Source organism: Sciurus carolinensis, chromosome 6 (genome assembly GCF_902686445.1).
Source record: "Sciurus carolinensis chromosome 6, mSciCar1.2, whole genome shotgun sequence".
Taxonomy (NCBI): domain Eukaryota; kingdom Metazoa; phylum Chordata; class Mammalia; order Rodentia; family Sciuridae; genus Sciurus; species Sciurus carolinensis.
In genome coordinates this window covers 97412921-97435020 of record NC_062218.1, presented here as the reverse complement: position 1 = coordinate 97435020, position 22100 = coordinate 97412921, and the positions used below count along the sequence as shown (strand labels likewise).

Genomic DNA, 22100 nt, shown 5'->3' with positions numbered 1-22100 from the left:
TTTAATTCTTCTTGGAGGATAGATACATAAACCACTGTGACCTAAAGAATGTCTTTATAAAGATTATCCTCTAAAACTGGTAAGAAAATGGAGTGCCACATATATAAAATATCCAATTAAAGTCTTTTATTCACCTCCAACATAACTTCATTTTAAAAATCTTTGGGGTGGGCAGGGATTAAGAGAAAATTGTTTGAGATTTGAGTATACGTATAGTAATTTAGCCATTTCAAACAGTTGAACGAATTGTACACCTGTGGTTAGATTGACAGTAATGATGGTGATTTAATTTTCATCAACAAATTGCTCCTCCTCTGACAGTTTATACCTATAGTTTTCTATAACCGGGTTTCCCTAAAATATTGTTGGGTTGAGTAGGGTGAAGCCAAGATAGTCTCTGATGTGGAAAGAGGGAAACCATGGTATATATTATTTTTCCTGAGACCTCAATCATCCCGTGTGAGGTTAGTTTTGAAGGTAAACTTGTGTTTCTTTCCCTACCTTGTTACTATTACAACAGGAAGACTTTTCATTCTTCCTGAACCCTGGAAGTCAGACTTCATGAAGTGAACCTGGGAGAATCTTGAATGTCTTTTAGAGCAAAGGCCTATATGGGTAGACTCTGAGGGTTCTTTTTCTCTGGCACTTTAGAAAGTATTAGGATTTTTGATAGTACAGATTGCAAGCAGTTCTTTAAAGATGGACATCCATAGACGTCTTGGGAGGTGTCTCCAATCAATTAAATTGATCATCTCTTTGTTGCTCTCCTCAGGCAAGACAGGCTGAGGTAAAGCGTTTCTTCCGTCCCATTGAGGAACTGAAAAAGGAGTTTGATGAGCTGAATGTTGTCATTGAAACTGACATGCAGATAATGGTACGACTGATCAACAAATTCAACAGTTCCAGCTCCAGCCTGGAAGAAAAAATTGCTGCACTCTTTGATCTTGAGTATTATGTCCATCAGGTACTGTATTTCCTTGTCCATAGTCTAATTTTACATTAACAGCTCTAAAAATAACCTCTGGTCCTAAGCCCTGAGAAAATGGCATTAGCATCTTTGCTTCTCTTCCAGGGCATAGACTGTTTTTAATATAGGTCAGTGTTTGTTGTAGTTAGATATATTCTTAGAGACCAGACCAACCTTTTTTTCATTTGCACTGTTACCACCTTTATTTTTTCAACACTGAGGATACAACAGAGGTAAAATATCTGTAGTTCCTGTCCCTTGTAGCTTATAGTCTGGAAAGATAGTTAAATATGAACAAATGAACACATTAACAATTAAATAATGAGGTAATTTAAGATTGTAATAAAGACTCCAGAGGGTAATGCAGGAGTATATCATAGTTGAACTTAATACCTAGTCAGGGGCAATAAAGGGAGGCTTCCCAGAGCCATTCAGGCTGAGCATTCAAGCATGATTAGAAGTTGTTTAGGTAAAGAGGAGGCACTAGAATGGGGGATGGCAAACTACCACCCATGGGCCAAATCTGACTTGATGTCTGCATTCGTAAATGAAGCGTTATTGGTACACACCCACCACTGATTGAGTAATTGTAATAGGAGCTGTATGGCTCACAAAATCAAAAATATTTACTGTCAAGCTTTTTAGAAAGTTTGCCAGTCCTTGTATTAGAGCATTTCAGGCAGAGTACAAAGATTCTGGGGCAGAGAAGAACATGGTGAGGTTGAGGGCCTGGGAATGATTGGAGTGCCTGGAGCGTAGTGGCCAGGGGTAGGCTAGCGTAGATAGTGAGAAGCTGGGGAGTCAGAGAGGTAAGGTTGGGAATATCTTGCTCTTCATGATTTTAGCTTTAATCCTAAAACAATTGGAGAGTTCAACATGGAAAAATAACTGCTCAGACTTCTAATAACTAATATTTATTGATCATTATTTTATATTAAACACTGCTTCAAGTGTTTTGTACACATTAATTTTTGACTTCCATAATTTGCTTTATAGCAGGCATACTATTTATCCCATTGTTTTGCTTTTTTTGTTTTTGTGATAGGGTCTCATTATACTGCCCAGTCTAGTCTCAAACTCCTAGGCCCACATGATCTTCCTGCCTCAGTTTCCTGAACAGGTGGAACTACAGGCATGCACCATCACATCCAGCTAATCCGATTTTTTACCTGAGAAAAATGAAGCAGAGAGAGATAATGTAATTGCTTGGTATCATCCAGCTAGTGAGTGCTAGAGCTGGGAAAGCAACAAGCTTTCCTTCAACCTCTAATCTGACCCTCTGCTTATCACAGGAAACTGGTACATTTTCCTCTTCCGCTTCTTCCTCCTTCTCCCTCTCCTCCTCCTCCTCCTCTCTCCCCTCTCCCCCTCCCTCTTCTCCTTCCTCCTCTTCCTCTTCCTCTTCCCTTTTTATTTTTTGGTACCAGGAATTGAACCACTGGGGTACTTAACCACTGAGCCACATCCCTAAGTCTTTTTATTTTTTATGTTGAGACAGTCTCACTAAGTTGCTTAGGCCCTCACTAAGTTGCTGAGTCTGGCCTTGAACTTACAGTCCTCCTGCCTCAGCCTCCCAAGTCCCTGGGATTACAGGCATGTGCCACCATGCCTGGCTTGGTCCCCTTTGAATGAAGTTCAAAAGGGAATATGTGGAGGCAAAGAGAAGGAGCCAAGAAAAGCCATTCATTTATTCAAGAAACGAATTTCAAGTTTCTTGTTTCAGGCACTTGAGATACATCTGTGAACAAAATTAGAGCTTACATTCTAGTACAGGCAGACAGACAAACATACCAAATAAATAAATTCTCAATAATATGTTGAGGCCCTGCACAGTGGTGCATGCCTGTAATCCCAGTGGCTCAGGAGGCTGAGACAGGAGGATCACAAATTCAAAGCCAGCCTCAGCAATGGCAAGGCACTAAGCAACTCAGTGACACACTGTCTCTCAATAAAATACAAAATAGGGCTGGGGATGTGGCTCAGTGGTTGAGTGCCCCTGAGTTCAATCCCTGATACTCCTCTCAAAAAATAAAAAAATTTAAAAAAATATGTTGAAGGTAGTTATGTTATAGAAAAGTAAAAAGGAGAGCAGGGTAGGATCTGTCCATGTTGTGAACGATCATCTCAGGCAGGAGGAGCAACGAGTACAGAAGTCCTGAGGTGGGCAATGCCTAGTATGTTTAAGGTCAGTATATCTGGAGTAGGGAAAAGGGGGAGAGGAGAAGCAGATGAAGCTCAAAGATAGTGGGAGGAAGAACATGGAGGACTTACTATAAACCATGAAAAAGAGTGAAGTTTGGAGAATATTAAACAGAAGAATGGAAAAATCTGACTTACTTTTTAAAAGGACCTCTCCAGCTGCCATGTTGAGAATTAGACTGGAGGTAAGGGGAATGAATAGAAGCAGAGACCAGATAGGAGGCTATTGTGGGTGATCCAGACTAGGAATGATGGTAGCCCAGGGGCTATGTAATAGTAGTCAAAGTCTTGTCTGGGATCCGTATAGATCCTCAGTGTCCTCCATGCACTATAGAATCTTTGTCTTTGTTTTGTTTTGTTGTGGTGTTGGGGATTGAACCCAGGGCCTTAGACATGCTAGGCAAGTGCTGTACCACTGAGCAATATCCCCAACCTGTGTCTGTGTTCTTTATGAACTAACTTAAAAAGATAGTTTTTCTTTGTTTGGGATTTTGCCAACTTCTGTGGTGAAAGAGGATGATGAGTGTGCACTATATCTACAGGAATTATTGGGCAGCTTCTTCATCTTCTTTCTCTACTGATAACTCTTTTCAGGCCTCAAATAGCAGGCCTATGTTCCTCTTAGATAAAAAACAAAAGCAAAAACAAAAACAAAAAAATGAACCCGGGGTCTCTTTCCCTGGATGACTTTTTAATTTTCCAGTTTTCTCTCTAGGATAAGAAATAAAAACTCCCACAGTTTTTCTGTTAGAGGTAAAGGATTAAAGATCTAGGGTTTATTGTCCAGCTCAGTACTGCTCTGATGTTACAGCTTTTATTTATTTTCATTTCAGTATACTTGGATGCATGTTTAGATATCAGATTTCTATAGATAACTGAATTAGTTGCCTAGAAAAGACCAACATGACTGGGAGCTTATCTTACCTAGGTATGAATAAGTACTCAAGAGACTTGGGCTAGCAGTGCCCCAATAAAAGTTTTTTTCCTTCTGCAGTTTCTCTAGTCACCTGGCAGCATCAGTCCTAGGGTAACATCCCTTTCTACTTTCAAAGGTCACTGGGAGGGGTGAACATTACCAAACTTAACCTGAAGTCATAGTGGGAACTATTCTACTAGTTAAGGCCAAAACTCTCTTTGTTGGCAGAGGATCATAAATATTCATTTTGATTGGAAGTCTAAAGTCCTTAGCTTGGACTTGTCCATCAGTCTTCCATGTACCAGTGTTAAGTTATGATTTCGCAGAGAGTTTCCAGAAGACTTGGCTCAGCTCTGATATCTACTTGTGATGGGAGTGTTGAGGTGATGTAGTACTGGCTTTGAGGCAGTGAGGACTTTTCTAGCCAGGAACTTTTCCATCTGTTCCCATTCCAGACTTTCTGAATGGAAGCTTAAGGAACCATGGGCTTCAAGGACCTGAACTGCATCTGCCCAAGGATTCTTCACAGCCATATTTAAATTATTAAAATAAGATATGTGAAAAGCAAAACCTTATGTGTGGTAACAACTTGTAAGTTATTTATAAGAAACAACCCTTGTCTACTTTATCTACCCTGGGGAAGTATATTTGTTTTTCCTCATGTGATGCCTCAATTCTTTACCTCCTTTTCTCCCTTTCTCTGTTTCCTGTTCTCTTATTATCTTGTCCTTGCTCTGATTCTCTCCTTCCTTCCTGAGTGCTGGTATAGATCCCTTCATCTCCTTTCTAATGCACTCCCTCCCTGTATTCCTATCCACCTGTCGGACCCCATCCTGAAGGCATCCTGAGAAAAGTTCTGGCTCTCCACACAGATGTGGAGCTGGAGCGCATGGGCTCTGCTCATGCCATCTTCTGTGTGTTTCTGGGGAGGACCCAGCTTTTGGTGTGAAATGGGCAGAATGACACTTCTTTCTCACTGCCAGTAAAATAAAAATGACAGAACACCTTAAAAGGCTAAAGTGCTTATATAAATGTCAGCATTTATATTACACTGAATTATTATTGTAGTAATATAGATAAATTGAATCTAGAACAGAACCTCTGTGATTCTGGGCTGTGTTGCTTTGGGGCAACAGAGTGGCTGCCAGCCGCTCTGCCAGGAACTCATACCAGCTTTGATAAGTGGCCATCCCAGGAATGAGATGACAGGATTCTGGGCCATGGTTTTCTATCTGGAAAACCCAGAGCAAGAATGATCAAAGAATAGGCAGTAAATTCATGTATTTTAAAATACATGTGAGGAAGGAAGGCATTTAATGTCAGCAAAGCATTCAGTTCTGAATCTCCCTTGTTTGCCAGGCTTTAGCTCAGTAGTCATTCCTCTTGAGGACAGATTCAGGCAGAAAAGTCCTGGCCTTGGCCTGGGACCGCTTGGCAGACCAGACTTCCCAGCCTAGATTGGCCCTTGTTTCAGATCTGGGGTACCACCTTGTTAGCACAGATACCCAGATGACTTTTTAATTTTATTTATTACTTTTTTATTTTTATAGACTGCATTTTGATTCTTTGTACACAAATGGGGTACAACTTTTCGTTTCTGTGGTTGTGCACGGTGTAGATTCATACCATTTGTGTAATCATACATGTACATAGGGTAATGACATTTGTCTCATTCCACCATTTTACATACCCTGCAGCAAACAGAAGACAAAGTAGGCCCAGATGGTTTTTTAAAGTCACAGAGGAATTTTACTTCAGGAACTTTTTTTTTTCCTGATAAAATCATACTTATTGATTCAGAGATTATTTATTGAATATCTAACTTATGCTCAGCACTATTCTAGTCATTGGAACTACAGCCATGGATGAGCAAACAAAACCTCTATTCATGTGGAGATTCTATCAAAATGTTTAAAAATGATCTTCCAAGTGGTGAAAATAGGCTAGACCCACCTAAAAACATTGGTAGAATCATATACTGTGCTTTATATTTGATTTCTCTGTCAGAGCCCACTGCTAGTTTGGAGGAAGAGGCAAGGACAAAATCAAGTAGGGAATGACTCTGTGGAATCTGGAGGAAAAAGGTGGGAAGCCTTCTTGTTGTTGGTCCCTAGTTTCCTGATGATTTGTAGAGGAGTGTCAGCATGTGGGCATGAGACAGATTTTGTAGCAACAAATTGTGTATGGAGAGAAAGAAAGAGGGGAAGAGATTGATTCTGATTTTTTTCACATTATGAATATAAATATAGGATTTAATAAGTTAGTTATTAAAGTGTTAATTTAGTACTGGTTTAAAATAATAGCCTTAAATGCCACAAAAATCAACCTGTTTTAAGTCAAACTAGAGATGTATAATAAGAAGTTAATAATTATTTAATGTTGATTTCATTGTAATGAACCCATTTTTCAATCGCTTGGATCCATTGTTTAAATATATTAGTCATTCAGCTTATTGAGTTACATGATGATGGAAGTATTCTGCACTATACATAGGCACTAGTCAGTAATGCAGGCCTAGACTAAAGTCTTTGGGAGAGTGACTTTTGTGTAGATTTTATCATGAAAGTCTTCAGGTGCAGTCAACCTTAGAAAAGAAGGGTACTATTGTTATTCTCCTAGCAGTCTTGTAGCTCTCCCTCCCCCATCAATAGGGCTCTTTTATAGTCCTGTCTTCTAATTAAAATCAGTGCTTTTTTTTTTTTTTTTTAATATCTGCTGCCTCCACTACACTCATTGGGGTTGGACATCAGCAGAAAGCATGGCACCACGTAGTGATGCTCATGATGCCAGATTCTTTGTGTTAACAGCTTGTGTGTTGGATTAAGCCTTTTGACTCATTATGATATAATTTTCTAAGACATACTTGGCATAAGTAATAACTAGGTGCCATTTCCATTGATTCCCATGAAGGTACTCATAAGTTGTGTTAGATGAATTAGGAGTTCTCAAGTTTGAGTTTATTTAAAAATTTGTTTTTATATACAACTTTCCTACTTAGTTGGAGAGGTTGCTATTTCTTTTTTACTTGGTTTTAAATTTGTTTTTGGTTAGACACCAAAAGAAAGGGCTTCAGATGAGCTCTTCCTTCCTTGATGGCTGTTCTGTACCTTTGTTGCAGATGGATAATGCACAGGACCTGCTCTCCTTTGGTGGCCTTCAAGTGGTGATCAATGGACTGAACAGCACAGAGCCTCTGGTGAAGGAGTATGCTGCATTTGTGTTGGGGGCTGCTTTTTCCAGGTAAGCATTGTGGGTGGACATCCCATTGGCAGAACTGTTTGGCCTTATTGCCTCGAAGGCACATTTGTACTTATGCACATCTCTACTCATGTTTTAGTGTAATACCAATAAAACCAGAATTTTATTCTGTCTTTATTCCAACTGGGGAGATACACACATGCATGCGCGCACATGCGCACACGCACACACACACACACACGACATTTATTAACAGATCTTAGGCCACATTTTCTGTTTTAGTAAGAGTCAATAAAAAGTTAGACCCACCATAGACAGTATGGAGGAGAATAACCTCCACAAGTTGATCCTTTTAGCAGTAAAGCCACATCTAGTGATGAATAAATGATGAACCTGACCAAGGAAGGCCTTTTGAGGGAAATGTGTCTTCCCTTAGTTGTCTGGAACCAATCAACATGCAGTCAGGTTATTGGACTCTCTGGGTTGGGAGTTCTTTAGAATTTCAATTAGTCTGGCCTGTGCTTGAAAACTGATTAGGCAAAAGGAGAGGGAGACAACATCTTGAAAGAATGGATGCTAAGGATATTTGGGCATCACATCATTATGCTCATCCTAAAAAAGGTCAGGATGTCTTCATGGTGCAGTTGGTCTGTTGGAACTCTGTAGTTCCATTTTAAAAAATTTGCTTCTAGTATCATTTGTATCTCTAAAACAGGACCAAATATTCTGATTCTTACTGCAAGGGCATGGGTGGTAGTTATTAGGTTTGCCTTGCTTTGGTGTAGGGGTTGTGATATTGTAGAAGAAGCTGCTATTCTGAACATTTTTACCATTGTAGGCTTTGTTTAGAAAGGATTTCCTTTGCCTTTTGTCTATGCTGTCTTTATTTAATCAAGATCTCAATCCGATGCTTTCCCATGCTGAAATAGTTCAGCATCTTTTCATAGTAAAATGAAGGACAAAGCCAAGTATGCCCAAAGAATTTTTCCTTGAGGAGGAGCTGAAAGCACTGTATACCTTTGTTTCCTTTATCATTGCCTGCCTTAGTTTCAGGTCCTGTTTTCTTTTGGACAGTCAAGGTTCTGGCCTCCAGAGGAGTTCCATCTCTCTTGGTCTCACCTTCCAGAGCCAGTTTACCAGGAAGCTAAGGGAAATCTCCTTCTGTTGCAGCCACTGGAAGGGTAGAAAATCTGTTTGGTTTGGTAGCTGTAGTTTCAACCTTAGGGAAAGTCCAAGGTCTTATTCTCATACGGTTTTGCAGACTTGAGAATTTACTTTACTTTTCTTCTCAAACCAGAAATGAACTAAGTCAAACATTAATCTTTCTGTCCATCCCCTTTTTGGAAATTGTTACAGCTTGGATATGAGATGTCCTTTGAAGAGCACATGTGCCAATGCAGGAATGTTCAGATGTGAAATGATTAGATTATGAGAGCTGTAACCTAATGAATGGATTAATCCATTTGATCCATTAATAATTTCAGTGGATTATGGAGTAACTGTAGTCAGGTGAGGTATAGTTGGAGGAAGTAGGTCACTGGGGGCATGCCCTTGGGGATTATATTTTGTCTCTGACTTCTGGCACTCTCTCTCTGCCTCCTGGCTACTATGAGCTGAGGAGTTTCTCTTCTGCCATGCCCTTCTACTATAATGATCTAACTTACCTCTGGCCCAGAGCAATGAATCAGCTGACCATAGATTGAAACTCTCAAACTGCAAGCTCAAAATTTTCGTCCTCTGTCAGGTATTTTGATCACAGAAACAAAAAATGGACTAATACAGAAATCTTTGCCTTACCTCAAGGCTTATTTTTACCTTCAGTATGGTGAGAAACACATTCGCCTGTCCAAACCCAAAGAATGGATTAAGAGACACATGATATAGCAAAAAGCAAGACTTTACTTTAATAATGCCCTTGTAAGATTGGGTAGCAGAGGGGAGCAGACACGCCCAGATTGGGTACCACCAGTGTTTTATCCCTTACAGGTCAGGGTCCCTCCCTGGTTCCTCACTGGCTGAGTCCTAAGGGGTGTATAGCATTCCCAAATGTCACTTAAGTTTTACCGTCTCCTATTGGGTTTCTTAAAAAAATATACCTTTAGTTGTCCCCACTTCCCTTTTTTCTCTAGAGACAGGAAGACCTTTTTGGATTGAGTGCCTTTTGGTGGTTTTTTTTTTTTTTTGCAGTTTCTTTGTTGGTCAAGTTAGGGAGGGCCCTTCCTTCTTACCTTCTGTTTATCAAGGGGCTGTGAATTTTTATACTCCCCTGTTAACAGCTTGAAGCTTTTCAGTCTATTCGCTCATCCAGCTGCCTTTCTTACATTCCAAGTAATTTTATATTTAAAGCTAAATACTATTTTGAAAATGGAACATTTGCCTTTCTATTTCTTATACATATGAACAGGTTACCCTATGCATCCCTAGCCTTTGCTTCTGGAAGTACATTCTATGGAGGAAACTGGAATCTTCATATCATATCCTAGTTATGGAGAACTAACTTCCTTGAGAAGTATGCAATGGGCCTGCTTAGCAGACCATAACTCACCCAGAGACTGTGCCAATATGTGATGTTATTAAGACTTCTCTGTGATTGTATTAGTGTAAGGCCATGTTAACATTTATGCAGCATCACTAAAATTTAAATAGAGATAAATATAAAAGATTGCAATTTAGCATTTCAGTGGCAAGCAAACTGCTATATTGAAAATGTTCTAGCTGGGTTTTTGATAGCTCACTGGAGAGCTGTTACAGTGACAGCATGGTATGGCGCCAGTGCTTTTGGAAGCCAACAGCAGGCTCCCAAACACCATGAAAATGTCAGTGTTTTATACAAGGAGGAACTTGATGTAAGGTAAGAATATTTCTATGCAGAGAGGCAAGTTTTAGTTGTAATCTGATATTCATTATTTATTCTCAATTAAGTGTTGACTCTCCACTTCCCTAACTGTTCCTAGTACACAGGTGTGTACACATGTCACACGTGCACAAAAAATGGTCAGATAAACTTGCTGTTTGTCAAAGGACCTTCAAATGATAGTGAGTGCCCTGGAATCAGGGACTCCTGTGTGTGCCTACAGACAACCTTTTTAAGCCTTACCTTACCTGTTTTCTTTGTTAACTGGAACATTAATAGGTGTCCCACATATTTTGTGAAGTTTAAGTTTTTTGTTTTTTTCTTTTAGGACTAGGCATTGAAACCAGGACCTTGTGATTCTAAGCAAGTGTTCTACCATTGAGCTATATCTCCAGACTCTTATTTTATTTTGAGATCTCACAAAGATGTCCAGCCTGGCATCAAACTTGCAATCTTCCTACCTCATCCTCCAAAATAGCTGGGATACAGGCGTACACTAATGCACTGAGTTCATTTCATAAAGTCAAACATCAAATAAGTCTTATGAAATGATTATAATGCACCTGTTCATAATAAGGTAGTATCAACAGCATCATCACCCTTATCACGGCATGTCCTTTTATACAATGAGATTTCCTGTCAGGAAATTCTTGTTTCATTTCTTTCCACAATACAAACCTTTATTCTTCTCATTTTCTCTTATTTTGTTACAGAGTTTATGTTCTACTACATCTCTTGGTGTTAATTTTGCAGCTTTGTGATGATGTTTATCTGCCTACCTGGGTTAATTGCTTAATAAAATTTCCATACACTTTTCTGTGGTTGAAAAGGCCTCTTCCCTGTTGTTAAACTTAAGCAATTATTCCAAGATCAGAAAGAGGGAGATGATAGAAATGTAATTGACATGGCCACTGAAATAAAATTTCTTCCTTTATTTAAGTACTACACCCAATTACTGGTCACACATACTTTTTTTGGGGGGATGGGAGGAGTACTGTGGATTGAATCCAGTAATACTTCAGCACTGAACTACATCTCCCACCCTTTTTAAATTTTTTATTTTGAGATAGAATTTCGGTAAGTTGTTAAGGCTGCCTTGAGTTTGTGATCCTCCTGCCTCAGCCTCCTGAGTTGCTGAAATTACAGGTGTGCACCACATGCCCAGCACACACATATTCATTTTCTGCTATTTATTGCCCAGTGTAAGGCAGGCAAGATATGCAGGGATAAGTGTGTGATGCTTTTATCAGATTCATCTTTTCTTCACTTCTCCCTCCCTCCCTTTCTTCCTAAAACCTTCTTTTTCCTTCTTCAAAGGAAATAACTTCAATAAGTTATTTTCATTGGCTTTTCTGGTGACCTGATTTCATATCATGATGGTACCTATGTCTGTCTGTCTGCAGTCTGAACCACGGAGTCTCTGGAATCAGACAAGTCCTTTGCGTTTCTGTATAAGGGACATTTCAGAAAGGCCTTGTGAATTGCAGAAGCCATGCACCTCTCTGTACTTGTTTTTGATTTTACTTCCCAGCAAACCAACTGCCTGCTTTTGCTTTCCTCTTATCTCCCTGTATATATTGCATTTACCAAAGTTAACTCTCAAGAAACTAGTGTACCTGCTCCAGGTAGTGCTGGTTTTGCCATTCTCATATCCCTGTGTCAGTCATTTTTGGTGTGTTTCATCCATCTTTAATAATCCACATTCACATCTGCACATGTGTGAAATTATGAAATTATATTACCTTACAAGGAGTCATGTATGTAATGCTTTTATTTGAACTGTCTACAGTGTGCCGATGTCATGGAACTAAACCCAGTATAAAAAGGGATGTGGAATGTACATGTGTCATCAGTCATGGACAGATTATGTTGTGTAATCATGACTCTGTGGAGCAGTATTCGTTCTAACCTCTCCTTGGAACCTTCTTGGCAGATTTTGGGTTATATACATCCCTTGATAGAAAAAATGCAGTGACGGCTAGGGTTGTAGCTCAGTGGTAGAGTGCTTGCCTAGCATACGAGAGGCACTGGGTTTGATTCTTAGCACTGCAAATAAATAAAATAAAGGTCCATTGACAACTAAAAAATATTTAAAAAAAAAAAGCATCTCCCCACAACCCTGCACCCACTAAGCCCATGCTTTGTTGCTTCTCTGGTTCCTCAGTTGCACTCTTCCTATTGAATTTTACAAATTAATTTGTAACCATTTGGCACTATTGTATCACTATGTCCCATGTTCATCTGTTGGCCTTCAATTTCTAGGTTTTTTTTTTTCAGCCCTCAATGAATTTCATTGCTCATCTGCATCTTCTTCTTTCCTTAAGTGGTGACTTTTGTGGGCTTGCTGGGGACCAACATTCTCAATCTACTGAACCTTTATTTTTACTTCTGATATCTGTTAGATACCTTGAAGTTCATTTCCTATTTTCTGGAGCATCTCATATTCTCTGGCCACCCCCATTATCTCTTTACATCTTCATGTCTCCTGTTGAACATGCTTGTTGTCCTTATTTTGACCTCCAGCTTCTGCATGTCTTCCCATTTTCCCCATCACTATATGTGTTCTTCACTCTTTTCTCTGTCTCGGCTCCATCCACTTAATCCAGTATACTCATATTACCTATCCACTGACCTGTCCTACCATCAACTTGTCCTACCTACCAGCCCACTATTTTCCTTTCCTTTATTTCTAAACTTGAAAGAGTAAACAAAAAGGAATATAAATGATTACACATGTGCATTTTGTTAACGTCCTTGAAACCACTGTTCCTGCAATCCCGTTTCTGTCTCTACATCTCTGAAAATTTTCAAGAGCACTTCAGTATCATTGTCATCTATGGTAATAGTCAACATGTTGGCCACTGTTTTTCCTTGGAAACTGTACTTCTTGACTGCCATTGCATTATAATTCCTTGTTTTGGGGGTGTTAGTAATTAATTACTGTCCTTCCCTTTCTTTTTATGATAACATCATCCTCTTACTATTTTCTAATTGTAACTCTCAACAAGATTCTTCTAGTTTTGTTCTCCTTTCATTTTTTTCCCCTAATGGTCCTGTCTATTCCTGTGGTTTTAAATCCTACCTCATTGTGGATGACTCCAATGTCTACATTTAAGTCCAGCCTTTCTCAGAGGTCTCATCCTACATTTCTATCATACTGTCTAATTGTACCTCAAACTCAAGGAAGAGAAAGTGGAATTCATTATTGTCTTTCTCACAAACTAGAGTTTTCCTCCCACATTCTCTTTTTATCTATTCCTGGCACTGTGATTATTGTCATTACCCAAGCTTGAAACTTTTGAATGATATTTGAGTCTTCGTTCTTCTTTCACTCTCATTAAGTTGTTGAACGAATCCTGTAGATTTTTATTTCCACTATTTTTATCTGTGAAACCATTCCACATTTTTCTTCTACTTTAAAGAACCTCAATGTGAGCACAGCCACCTATTCAGGGAGAGGGTTCTCTCCCCAGTGCTAGAGAAGGAGCCATGAATAGTCTAAACCAAGTTCTGCAATCTCATTTTCTGTGGATGTGGATTGATGTAGAGATGGGCATGTGACCCAGTTCTGATCAATGAGACATAGAGAGGTATTTGCCAGGAAGCTTCTAGGAAGGATTTTTCCCTTATGCGAGAAGGAAGATGGTAAGAAGACCTTGCTCTCTTCTTCCTGCCTTGATTGCAGTTATCTTATAGTCAAAGCAGCTGCCTTGGACCAATGAGGTGAGAAGCACAAGGACTAAAAGCCTACATGCTGAGGAGGATAGTAGAGGGGAAAGACAGAAGGAGGCTGTAGTTTAGTCACTGTAGTGATTTTGGAATCATTTACTTGGAAATTTTCTTGAGAGAGGTAATTCCATGTCTTTGTTTCTTAAAATCCACTGTGTCATTATTTTGTTACTTGCTACTGAACAAATATTGATATTGATAAAATTCTCAAAATCCAGCTGGGCATTGTGGCATGTACCTACAATTCCAGTGACTTTTGAGGCTGAGATGATTGCAAATTCAAAGCCAGCCTCAGCAACTTAAGAAGACCTGTCTCAAGATAAAAAGGGGCAGGGACATATCTCATTGGTAGAGTGCCCCCTGGTTCAATCCCCAGTACAAAAAGAAAAGTCTACAATCCCTCCAAGATCTTTTAAAGATCTTAAATTCCCCTTCCTCATAGCACACATCTCAATTTGTAATTATGTATTTGTCTGATTATCTGTTTTGTTTGTCATTTTTTGTTTTGTTTTTGTTTTTTGGTCCTGGGATTGAATCAAAGGGCACTTTACCACTGCTGAGCTAGTCCCCAGTCCTTTTTATCTAAATTGCTGAAGCCAGACTTGAATTTGTAATCCTCCTGCCTCAGCCTCCTGAGTTGCATATGCTACCACAACTAGCTGATTACCTGTTTACTGTTAATATCCTTTATTAGATAGGACTAGTAGGGGTTAGGATTCCTTTTCTGTCTTCATCTTGCTGTTTCCCTAGTACATAGCATGATGCCTAGCATTCAGTGGATTCTCAGGAAATAATTATTGAACGAACAAATAGAGAAACAAAGAAAACAAACTGATACCTAGGAAATGAATTGTTTCTCAGATAATGAATAGAACCTGAGAGTGCTGCTTTTATTATTAATGGTATAATAGTATATGATTCAGATACTGTACCTTGACCCTTGAAAATCTAAGGACATGGAAAATGAGTGTGTTAACCCTGTTGGAGGAAGGCCTAGAAAATATAAGGTTAGAGATTGGGATGATATCAGACATTGGAGATGCCAGCATTTAAATGAAAGTGTAAATGTGACCTCCTTGGGCTAGTCTGACCTCTTGTCTCCAGTTGTTAATTTTCCCACACTCCTCCAGTGACAGGGGAGGTGCTCAAATCTTTTGTATCTGATAAACTGATTAACATAATAACCAAGATTTGCTCAGGCAGTTTGAATAACTGTAGCTCTTAAACTGCATTCAAAGTCTGATTACTTTTTTAAGATGGCAATTAATGACGAATGGAAAATGAGCTCTAAGCCTGACCAGCTGCCCTGAGTACTACAGAAATCAAGACTTCATTCTGGGGAGGGAGGCACCACTTTGTTTAATGAACTTGTCCTTTCAGCATTTTGAATTAGTTTCTGTGATGTGCCCCTGCCTCCTCCACATCCTCTTTGTGACTACCTTCAGACTTTTTTATTGTTGACTGCCTCCTTTCTAATTTCTTCCCTGCATAGTCCCAACCCACAAGTTCTTTTCTTTATGTTTAACTTTATTAGCATTTGTTGTTTGACTCATTTACTGACTGTAATATGTCAACTTCTCAGTTGTATGCCAGTTCTTCTATCTGTTTCCTCAGTAAAATTGAAAGAGAGTGAGAACTGGTACCCAAGTCCATGATACCCATAGCTCCTTACAGAGGGTAAATTTCATGGGACTGTTTAGAGCATAAGTGGTCTAACACAAAAATTGAAATTACCAATAATCGGTAGGAGAAAGGAAGAAACCAAGAGCAGGCAGACTTTTTATCTTCTATAATTGATTTTTGTTTGATTTTTCTTTCAGTATTAATTTTATAATTAAAACTTAATAGTAAGAAGGAAAACAAAAGTAGGAGCCTTCTATATCTAACAATGGCTGTTTTCATTTCCTGAGAAAAACTCCTGGTTCAAAATACCTGACGCCAGTGTGGTGGTATACTTCTGAAATCCCAGCTATTTGGGAGACTGAGGCAAGAGGATTCCAAGTTTGAGGCTAGCCTGGGCAAATTAGCAAGACCCTGTCTCAAAATAAAAATGTAAAAATGTCTGGGTATGTAGTTTAGTGGTGGAGCACCCTAGGATTCAATCCCCAATACCATGGGGGGGGAATCAAAATACCTGAAAATGCTGAATTAAATATTTACACATTTCCTTAAATGCTCAATTCAGCAGACAGGTAGCTGTAGGACCTTTGCTTGCATAGGTGCAGGGGAAATTAATAACCTCATATTCTTTTGTGTGTGGGGGGTGTAAGGGGGATTGAATCCACAGGTACTCTACCACTAACCTAAATCCCCAGCCCTTTTTATCTTGTATTTTGAGATAGGGGCTTGCTAAGATACTCACACTGGTCTCAAACTTGTGATCCTCCTGCCTCGGCCTCCTCAGTTGCTAGGATTATAGTCGTGTACCACCACACCCAGCAATAACATCATGTTCTTTATGTATCCCTGGAAGAGAGTGAAAAAAATACTGAAGTCACATAAAACTCAAATTCTAAGAGATACAGAACACTGAAACTGATAACTGGGAACATTTGTCATTATCTAGTGGTCCAGAACTTTTGGTTTTAATGTGCTTCAGAATTTGGGGTGCAGTCTGGGTTCAATCCTCAATATTGTGAAAAAGATAACGGACAGGAAGCAAAGTTTAGGACCTATGAAGTAACAGAATTACAAACATGAAAATCCACACAAAAGGAGTTATTAAGGCAAGTTAACTTTGAATGCAAGGGAGAAAAATTTCCCTCAAATCCTTTACCCAAGCCAGCTCTACAATGCATTTGGGCTGGAAATCATACTCCTTTTGTAATCTGAAAATATCTAAACTGAGAATTTACTGAAAATGATCTCAACAAATAATAAACTGGAAAAAAATTATTGCAAATTATATCACAAACATAGCATTAATAATATATATCCTCTTTCTAAAATAGAGAATAAACACACTTAACATTCCTGTTGAGAAATAGACTAGATATACACAGTTCACAGAATGAAAGGAATGCAGATGGCTTAACCATTTAAAAGAATGTTCAGCCTCACTCACAAAAAGAGAAAGATCAACCAAAACTACACTGAGATACTATTTCTCACCTGTCACACTGGCATGAGTCCAAAAGTTGACAGCATATTCTAGTGGTAAAGCTGTAGGGAAATAGGCTGTCATACATTGCTCATGAATCTGTAAAATGGTATAACCCTGTGGAAGGAAATCTGGCAATATCCAGGAAAACTGCATATGTATTTACCCTTTGAAAAAGTATTCCCACTTTTAAGATTTTACTTCAGAAGTAAATTTGTGAAAATACAAAAGGACATGTATGCCCAAGGTTACTCAATACAGAACAGCAAAAAATAGGAACTAACCCAAATATCCATCAGTAGGGAAGTGATTGAATGAATTATATAATTTGTTCCACAGAGTACTATACAGTTATTAAAAAGATTGAAAAATATTTCTGTATAACAAGGAATATTGCTTTTGTGATGTATTCTCAGATATACTGTTAAAGGAAGTAAAGTATGAATAAATGCTAGGAATTGGTTGTATATGCTTATTTTTTTCCTTTATTTTTGCCTTTTTTATGTGCTTTTATTTTAAAAATACTTGAAAAGTAAAAAGTTACTTTAGTGAGAGGAACTTTGCAATACTGCAAAAATTTTACATAATTTAAAAACAAAACTAAAACATTAATTCATAAAAATCTGAAGCAAAATGAAACAGTTGAATCCGTAGCATAATCACATAGGGAGGACTTAGTTTATCTCATTTAAAACTCCAGTATTTAGACTCTGCATTCCTATGTGAGTGTAGCCTGAGAACAAAACACTTGTAAACCTTTCTGAAACTTTTTGTTCCTGATAGCGTTGGTACTATGCTGAGAATGTTGCATGTGTTGAGGGCTCATCTGTGTTATTGGTAATGACAGGATCTAAGGAAATTGTCTAACTTGAGTTTCAGAAAAACAGAATGTGGGAAAAGCTATATTTAAAGAGATTTGGCTGATATTTTTCTAAGATTTTACAAAAGACATGAATTTTGATTCAGAAGGTCCTCTGAATCCCAAATAGAATAAGAGGAAATTCATTTCTAGTGCTTAGCAGAAGCAGAGAATGGTAGGGTTATAAAAACAGAAAAGTCAGATTTGCTACAAAATACCAGGATATCAAAAAAAGGGGGAAAAATGCTTTTAATATTCTTAGCTTAGTTGTTTGTCCTGAAAACTAGGTTCTGATCTAGTTTTAGATATCAGTTCTAGACAGTAGTTCCTCAGTGGTTCCTTTGCCTATGATGTTTCTTTCTTGGTTCCTTCTGCATCTCTGACATCTGGATTCAAAGAAGAGTACACTCTACTTTCTTAAGTTGAAGATACTTCTAGTCTGCCAGGTTTCTCATTAAGTGCCTGTTCATAAGCTGAGATTATTGGAAAGAGAATAATTCATCTCTTTCAGGAAAGATAATAGGGGAACTACAGAGATGGGTAGGGAGGCAGCCACCCTGAACTTCTCTTACTGTTTTGAAAGTTCTTACTCTCTCACCTCCTATGAGAACTCAGTTTCTCTCTCTTTCTCTCTTTTTACTTTTAGGGTTCTTAATGGTTTTGTAGAGAATATACTTGTTGTACATTTAAGTGATTTAGTAGTGATTGACTTCTGGTGAAAATTATTATTATTTTTTAAATTAAAAGCTCAGAGTAGGGCATGGTCATTCTCACTTGAAATCCTAGAAACTCAAGAGGCTGAGGGAGGAGGATCCCAAGTTTGGGCAACTTAGCAAGATCCTTTCTCAAAATAAAATTAAAAATGCTGGGGTGGGGATGAGTAGCTCAGTGGTAAAGTGCCCTGGGATTCAATCCCTGGTACCACAAAAATAAATGAGCAAATGAACAAATAAAAATTTTAAAATAAAGGCTCTAGAAATGGTCTTAGAGGTACACAGTAAATAAGGAAATGTATGCTCTAGGAAATCCATTAAATTTGGTATAAAAGGGGAGAGTCTTTGTTGTTTGTTGCAAGATGCTTCCTTGCTTCCCATTTCCAGCTTAGTGCATTAGAGAGTCCACCTCAATGTGCTATTGCCAAAAACACAGGGCTCCCTGTCCCTGCAGCTCCCAGTTGTAGAGCTTTCTTCCCAGAAGAAGCAGAAGTTTAGCTTTTCTCGTCCTGTTTTTAGCTACCTGTTGCTAAGAGGAAGTCCCAGGTGAGTGCATTTGAGAATTTGGGGGTAAGTGTGTTTCTTCTTCAGCCCGTCCCCCACCTTGGGTGTGGTACACTGAGAGTACTGGGCTTACCATGCTTAGAGAAGTTGAGAGGTCCTTTGGCTGCTGTCCCCCAACCCAATGAGCACTTAACTCCTAGAGTGGAGGTGTCACTCAAAGAGAAGCTCATGTTTTTTCCCATCCTTGGCTTCGGGGTTCTAACTCAGAAGTTTGCGTGGGGGAGAAATAGGCCATAAAGCACCTCCTAATCACTTCCAAAAGGAACAGAGTTCATTTGTAATAGACCAGGCAGAAGTTCAAATCTAGGATACTCTCAAGAATAGCAGAAATTATGGTGAAAGGTAACTTGGAGGAAATTCATGGATTTATCTTCAGCATTGACTATATGGTGGCTGGTGTGCATCAGGGAACCAGGGCATAAGCCAATTGGGAGGAGCCCTCCTAGGATAAGAACAAATGTCAAACAAGAATCTCAGAAACTATTCCTTCAACAGAGATCAAGTTAATCTTCATAGTTTGTGGACCAATTCGCTCCAGAGCATTGTTGCAAACGATGTGTTTTAGGGGTTAACCTTCTGTATTACATATATTTTTTCCAAGTCTGTATTCAAACTTATGATATCTTTCTCTTTGGACATTAAAAATGTTTATTTAAAGAAATTGATAATTTATTATTTCATGGTTTCTATTTTTCATGACATTTAAGTAAAAGCCTTCTCTGCACTAAGAGTATATAATTTTTTTCATATTATTTCAAAAATATGAAATATTTAATACATGAAGAAGAGTTCAGAAACTCTTATGCTTACCACACAGGTTCAATAAACTTAAATTTACTGTATGTACTTCAGATTTTTAAAAGAAATAATAGATATTAGCCAGATGCGGTGGTACACATCTGTAATCCCAGGGGCTCAGGACGCTAAGGCGGGAGGATTGCGAGTTCAAAGCTAGCCTCAGCAACTAAGGGAGGCACTAAGCAACTCAGTGAAACCATATCTCTAAATAAAATACAAAATAGGTCTGGGGATGTGTTTCAGTGGTCAAGTGCTCCAGAGTTCAATCCCTGGTACCAAAAAAATAAAGAAAAGTTATAGTTGGGTTGGAGTTGTGGCTCAGTGATAGATGCTTGGCTAGCACATGTGAGGCACTGGTTCAATCCTCAGCCCCACATATAAATAAATAAAATAATGGTATTGTGTCCATCTACAACTCCAAAAAGTATATTTTTAAAAAGATGTAGTTGAAAATACTTCCATAATCTTTTCTAATTCTATTTTCTTCTCTCCCAGAGGTAATCACTGTTACAAATTTGGTATGTTTCAAGTCTTTTTTTTTTTTAAATATTTTTTATTTGTTGTTGGACACAATGCCTTTATTTTATTTATTTATTTTTTGTGGTACTGAGGATCGAACCCAGTGCCCTCACATGTGCTAGGCAAGCTCATTACCAATGAGCTCCAGCCCCAGTCCTCTGTGTATGTTATATAGAGAAATTGTTTTAGTAGCTTTCCATTTTGTTAACAGTAGCTCTGGGTACAGCTTTTATGTGCATCCCATTGTTTGAATAGGCCAAATGTATTCCTTTATTAATGGACATTTAGGTTGTGGCCAGTTTTTAGCTTTTACACTAAATGTTGTAGTAAATATCCATGTGCATGATTCTTTGGGTACATATACAAGCATTTCTCTAGGGTATATGCCTTAAAGTAGAATTGCTAGGTAATAAGCTATGCACATTTTCAACACAAGTACATAATGCCAAATTGTTTTCCAAGTGTTTGCTGGTGGAAATAAACTTATACTGTATTTAAGAGGTTCAGTTTCCTCACATCCTGTTCAATCCTTTGTATTATTAGAGTTTGTAGTTTCTGCAGATCTGATGGATATGATGTGGTATCCCATTCTTCTTTTGAATTTACTCTTCAATGTCTGCTGCAGACATTGTGCTTTATTTCCTGCATAATTGGAATCAGTATACATACAGCTCATAGAATTCTTGTGCTCTTTCCCTGTCCCCTGCCCTTTTGAGTTGAGTACCTTTTTGTATGTTTTCGTGCTATCAGGTCTACCTCCTTTAAAAATGTTCCCATTTTTGGGGCTGGGGAGATAGCTCAGTCAGTAGAGTGCTTGCCTTGCATGCACAAGGGCCTGGGTTCCATCCCCAGCACCGCAAAAAAAAAAAAAAAAAAAAAAAAAAAAAAATTCTCATTTTTGGCAATTCTTCCACTGAATGTTTTATTTTTTATTGAGTATATATTATATGTAATCTGGGTGCATATATATATTCATACATATGTATATAGTCTGGATACTAACTTTTTGTCAGTTATGTACATAGCAAATATTTTCCATTATATGGCTAGTCATTTAACACTGCCTGTGTTGAGTTGGGGATGAAGCTCAGTGGTACAACACTTCTCTAGCCGGTATAATACCCTGGGTTTCATCCCCAGCACTGGGGAAGAAAAGCAAAATAAACTAACAAACAGAAAATTCAACCTACTGCTTATTTTGCCTTTTGTCACATAAAATAATTTTATAAAATAAAAAATTCCAATATTTTCTTAAAAATTTATATTTTTTTTATGTTTTCAGAAATCCTTCCTTACCTGAGACATAAAGATATTAACCTATCTTCTTAACTTCTAAGAGTATAAACTTTGACACATTTTTATTCTAAAAATTTTTTTCGTATGCTGTGAGATACAGATTATGGTTTTTATGGTGTGACTAACAGGTGTCCTGGAATCATGTAGCAAGTAGTCTATCTTTTTCCCAGTGAATTTTAATGGTTGCTCTACCATAAATGGGGTTCCTTTGTTTGTATTGATTTGTATCCTGATCTTCTCATCTCTTTCTGCCCTTATACCAGTCTCATATTTTACTGTTACTGTAGCTTCGGTCATGGATACTTTAGCCCTTTACTCTTCTATGTGGATTTTAGGCTCTCTGTAAAGATCAGTAAAAACTCTGTGGTATTTCAATTAGAATATAGTA

The 22100-nt window shown here is 38.2% G+C and overlaps 1 protein-coding gene across 3 annotated transcripts in view; it reads left to right on the top strand.

Moving 5' to 3' along the window:
- Nucleotides 1-22100, top strand: part of Sil1 (SIL1 nucleotide exchange factor) — a 247861-nt gene that overhangs the window by 163021 nt on the left and 62740 nt on the right. For all 3 annotated transcript variants that reach the window (XM_047556173.1, XM_047556175.1, XM_047556174.1), the window contains exons 6-7: nucleotides 773-964; nucleotides 7201-7322. In XM_047556173.1, coding sequence (XP_047412129.1) covers nucleotides 773-964; nucleotides 7201-7322 — 314 coding nt within the window. The remainder of the gene's footprint in view (nucleotides 1-772; nucleotides 965-7200; nucleotides 7323-22100) is intronic.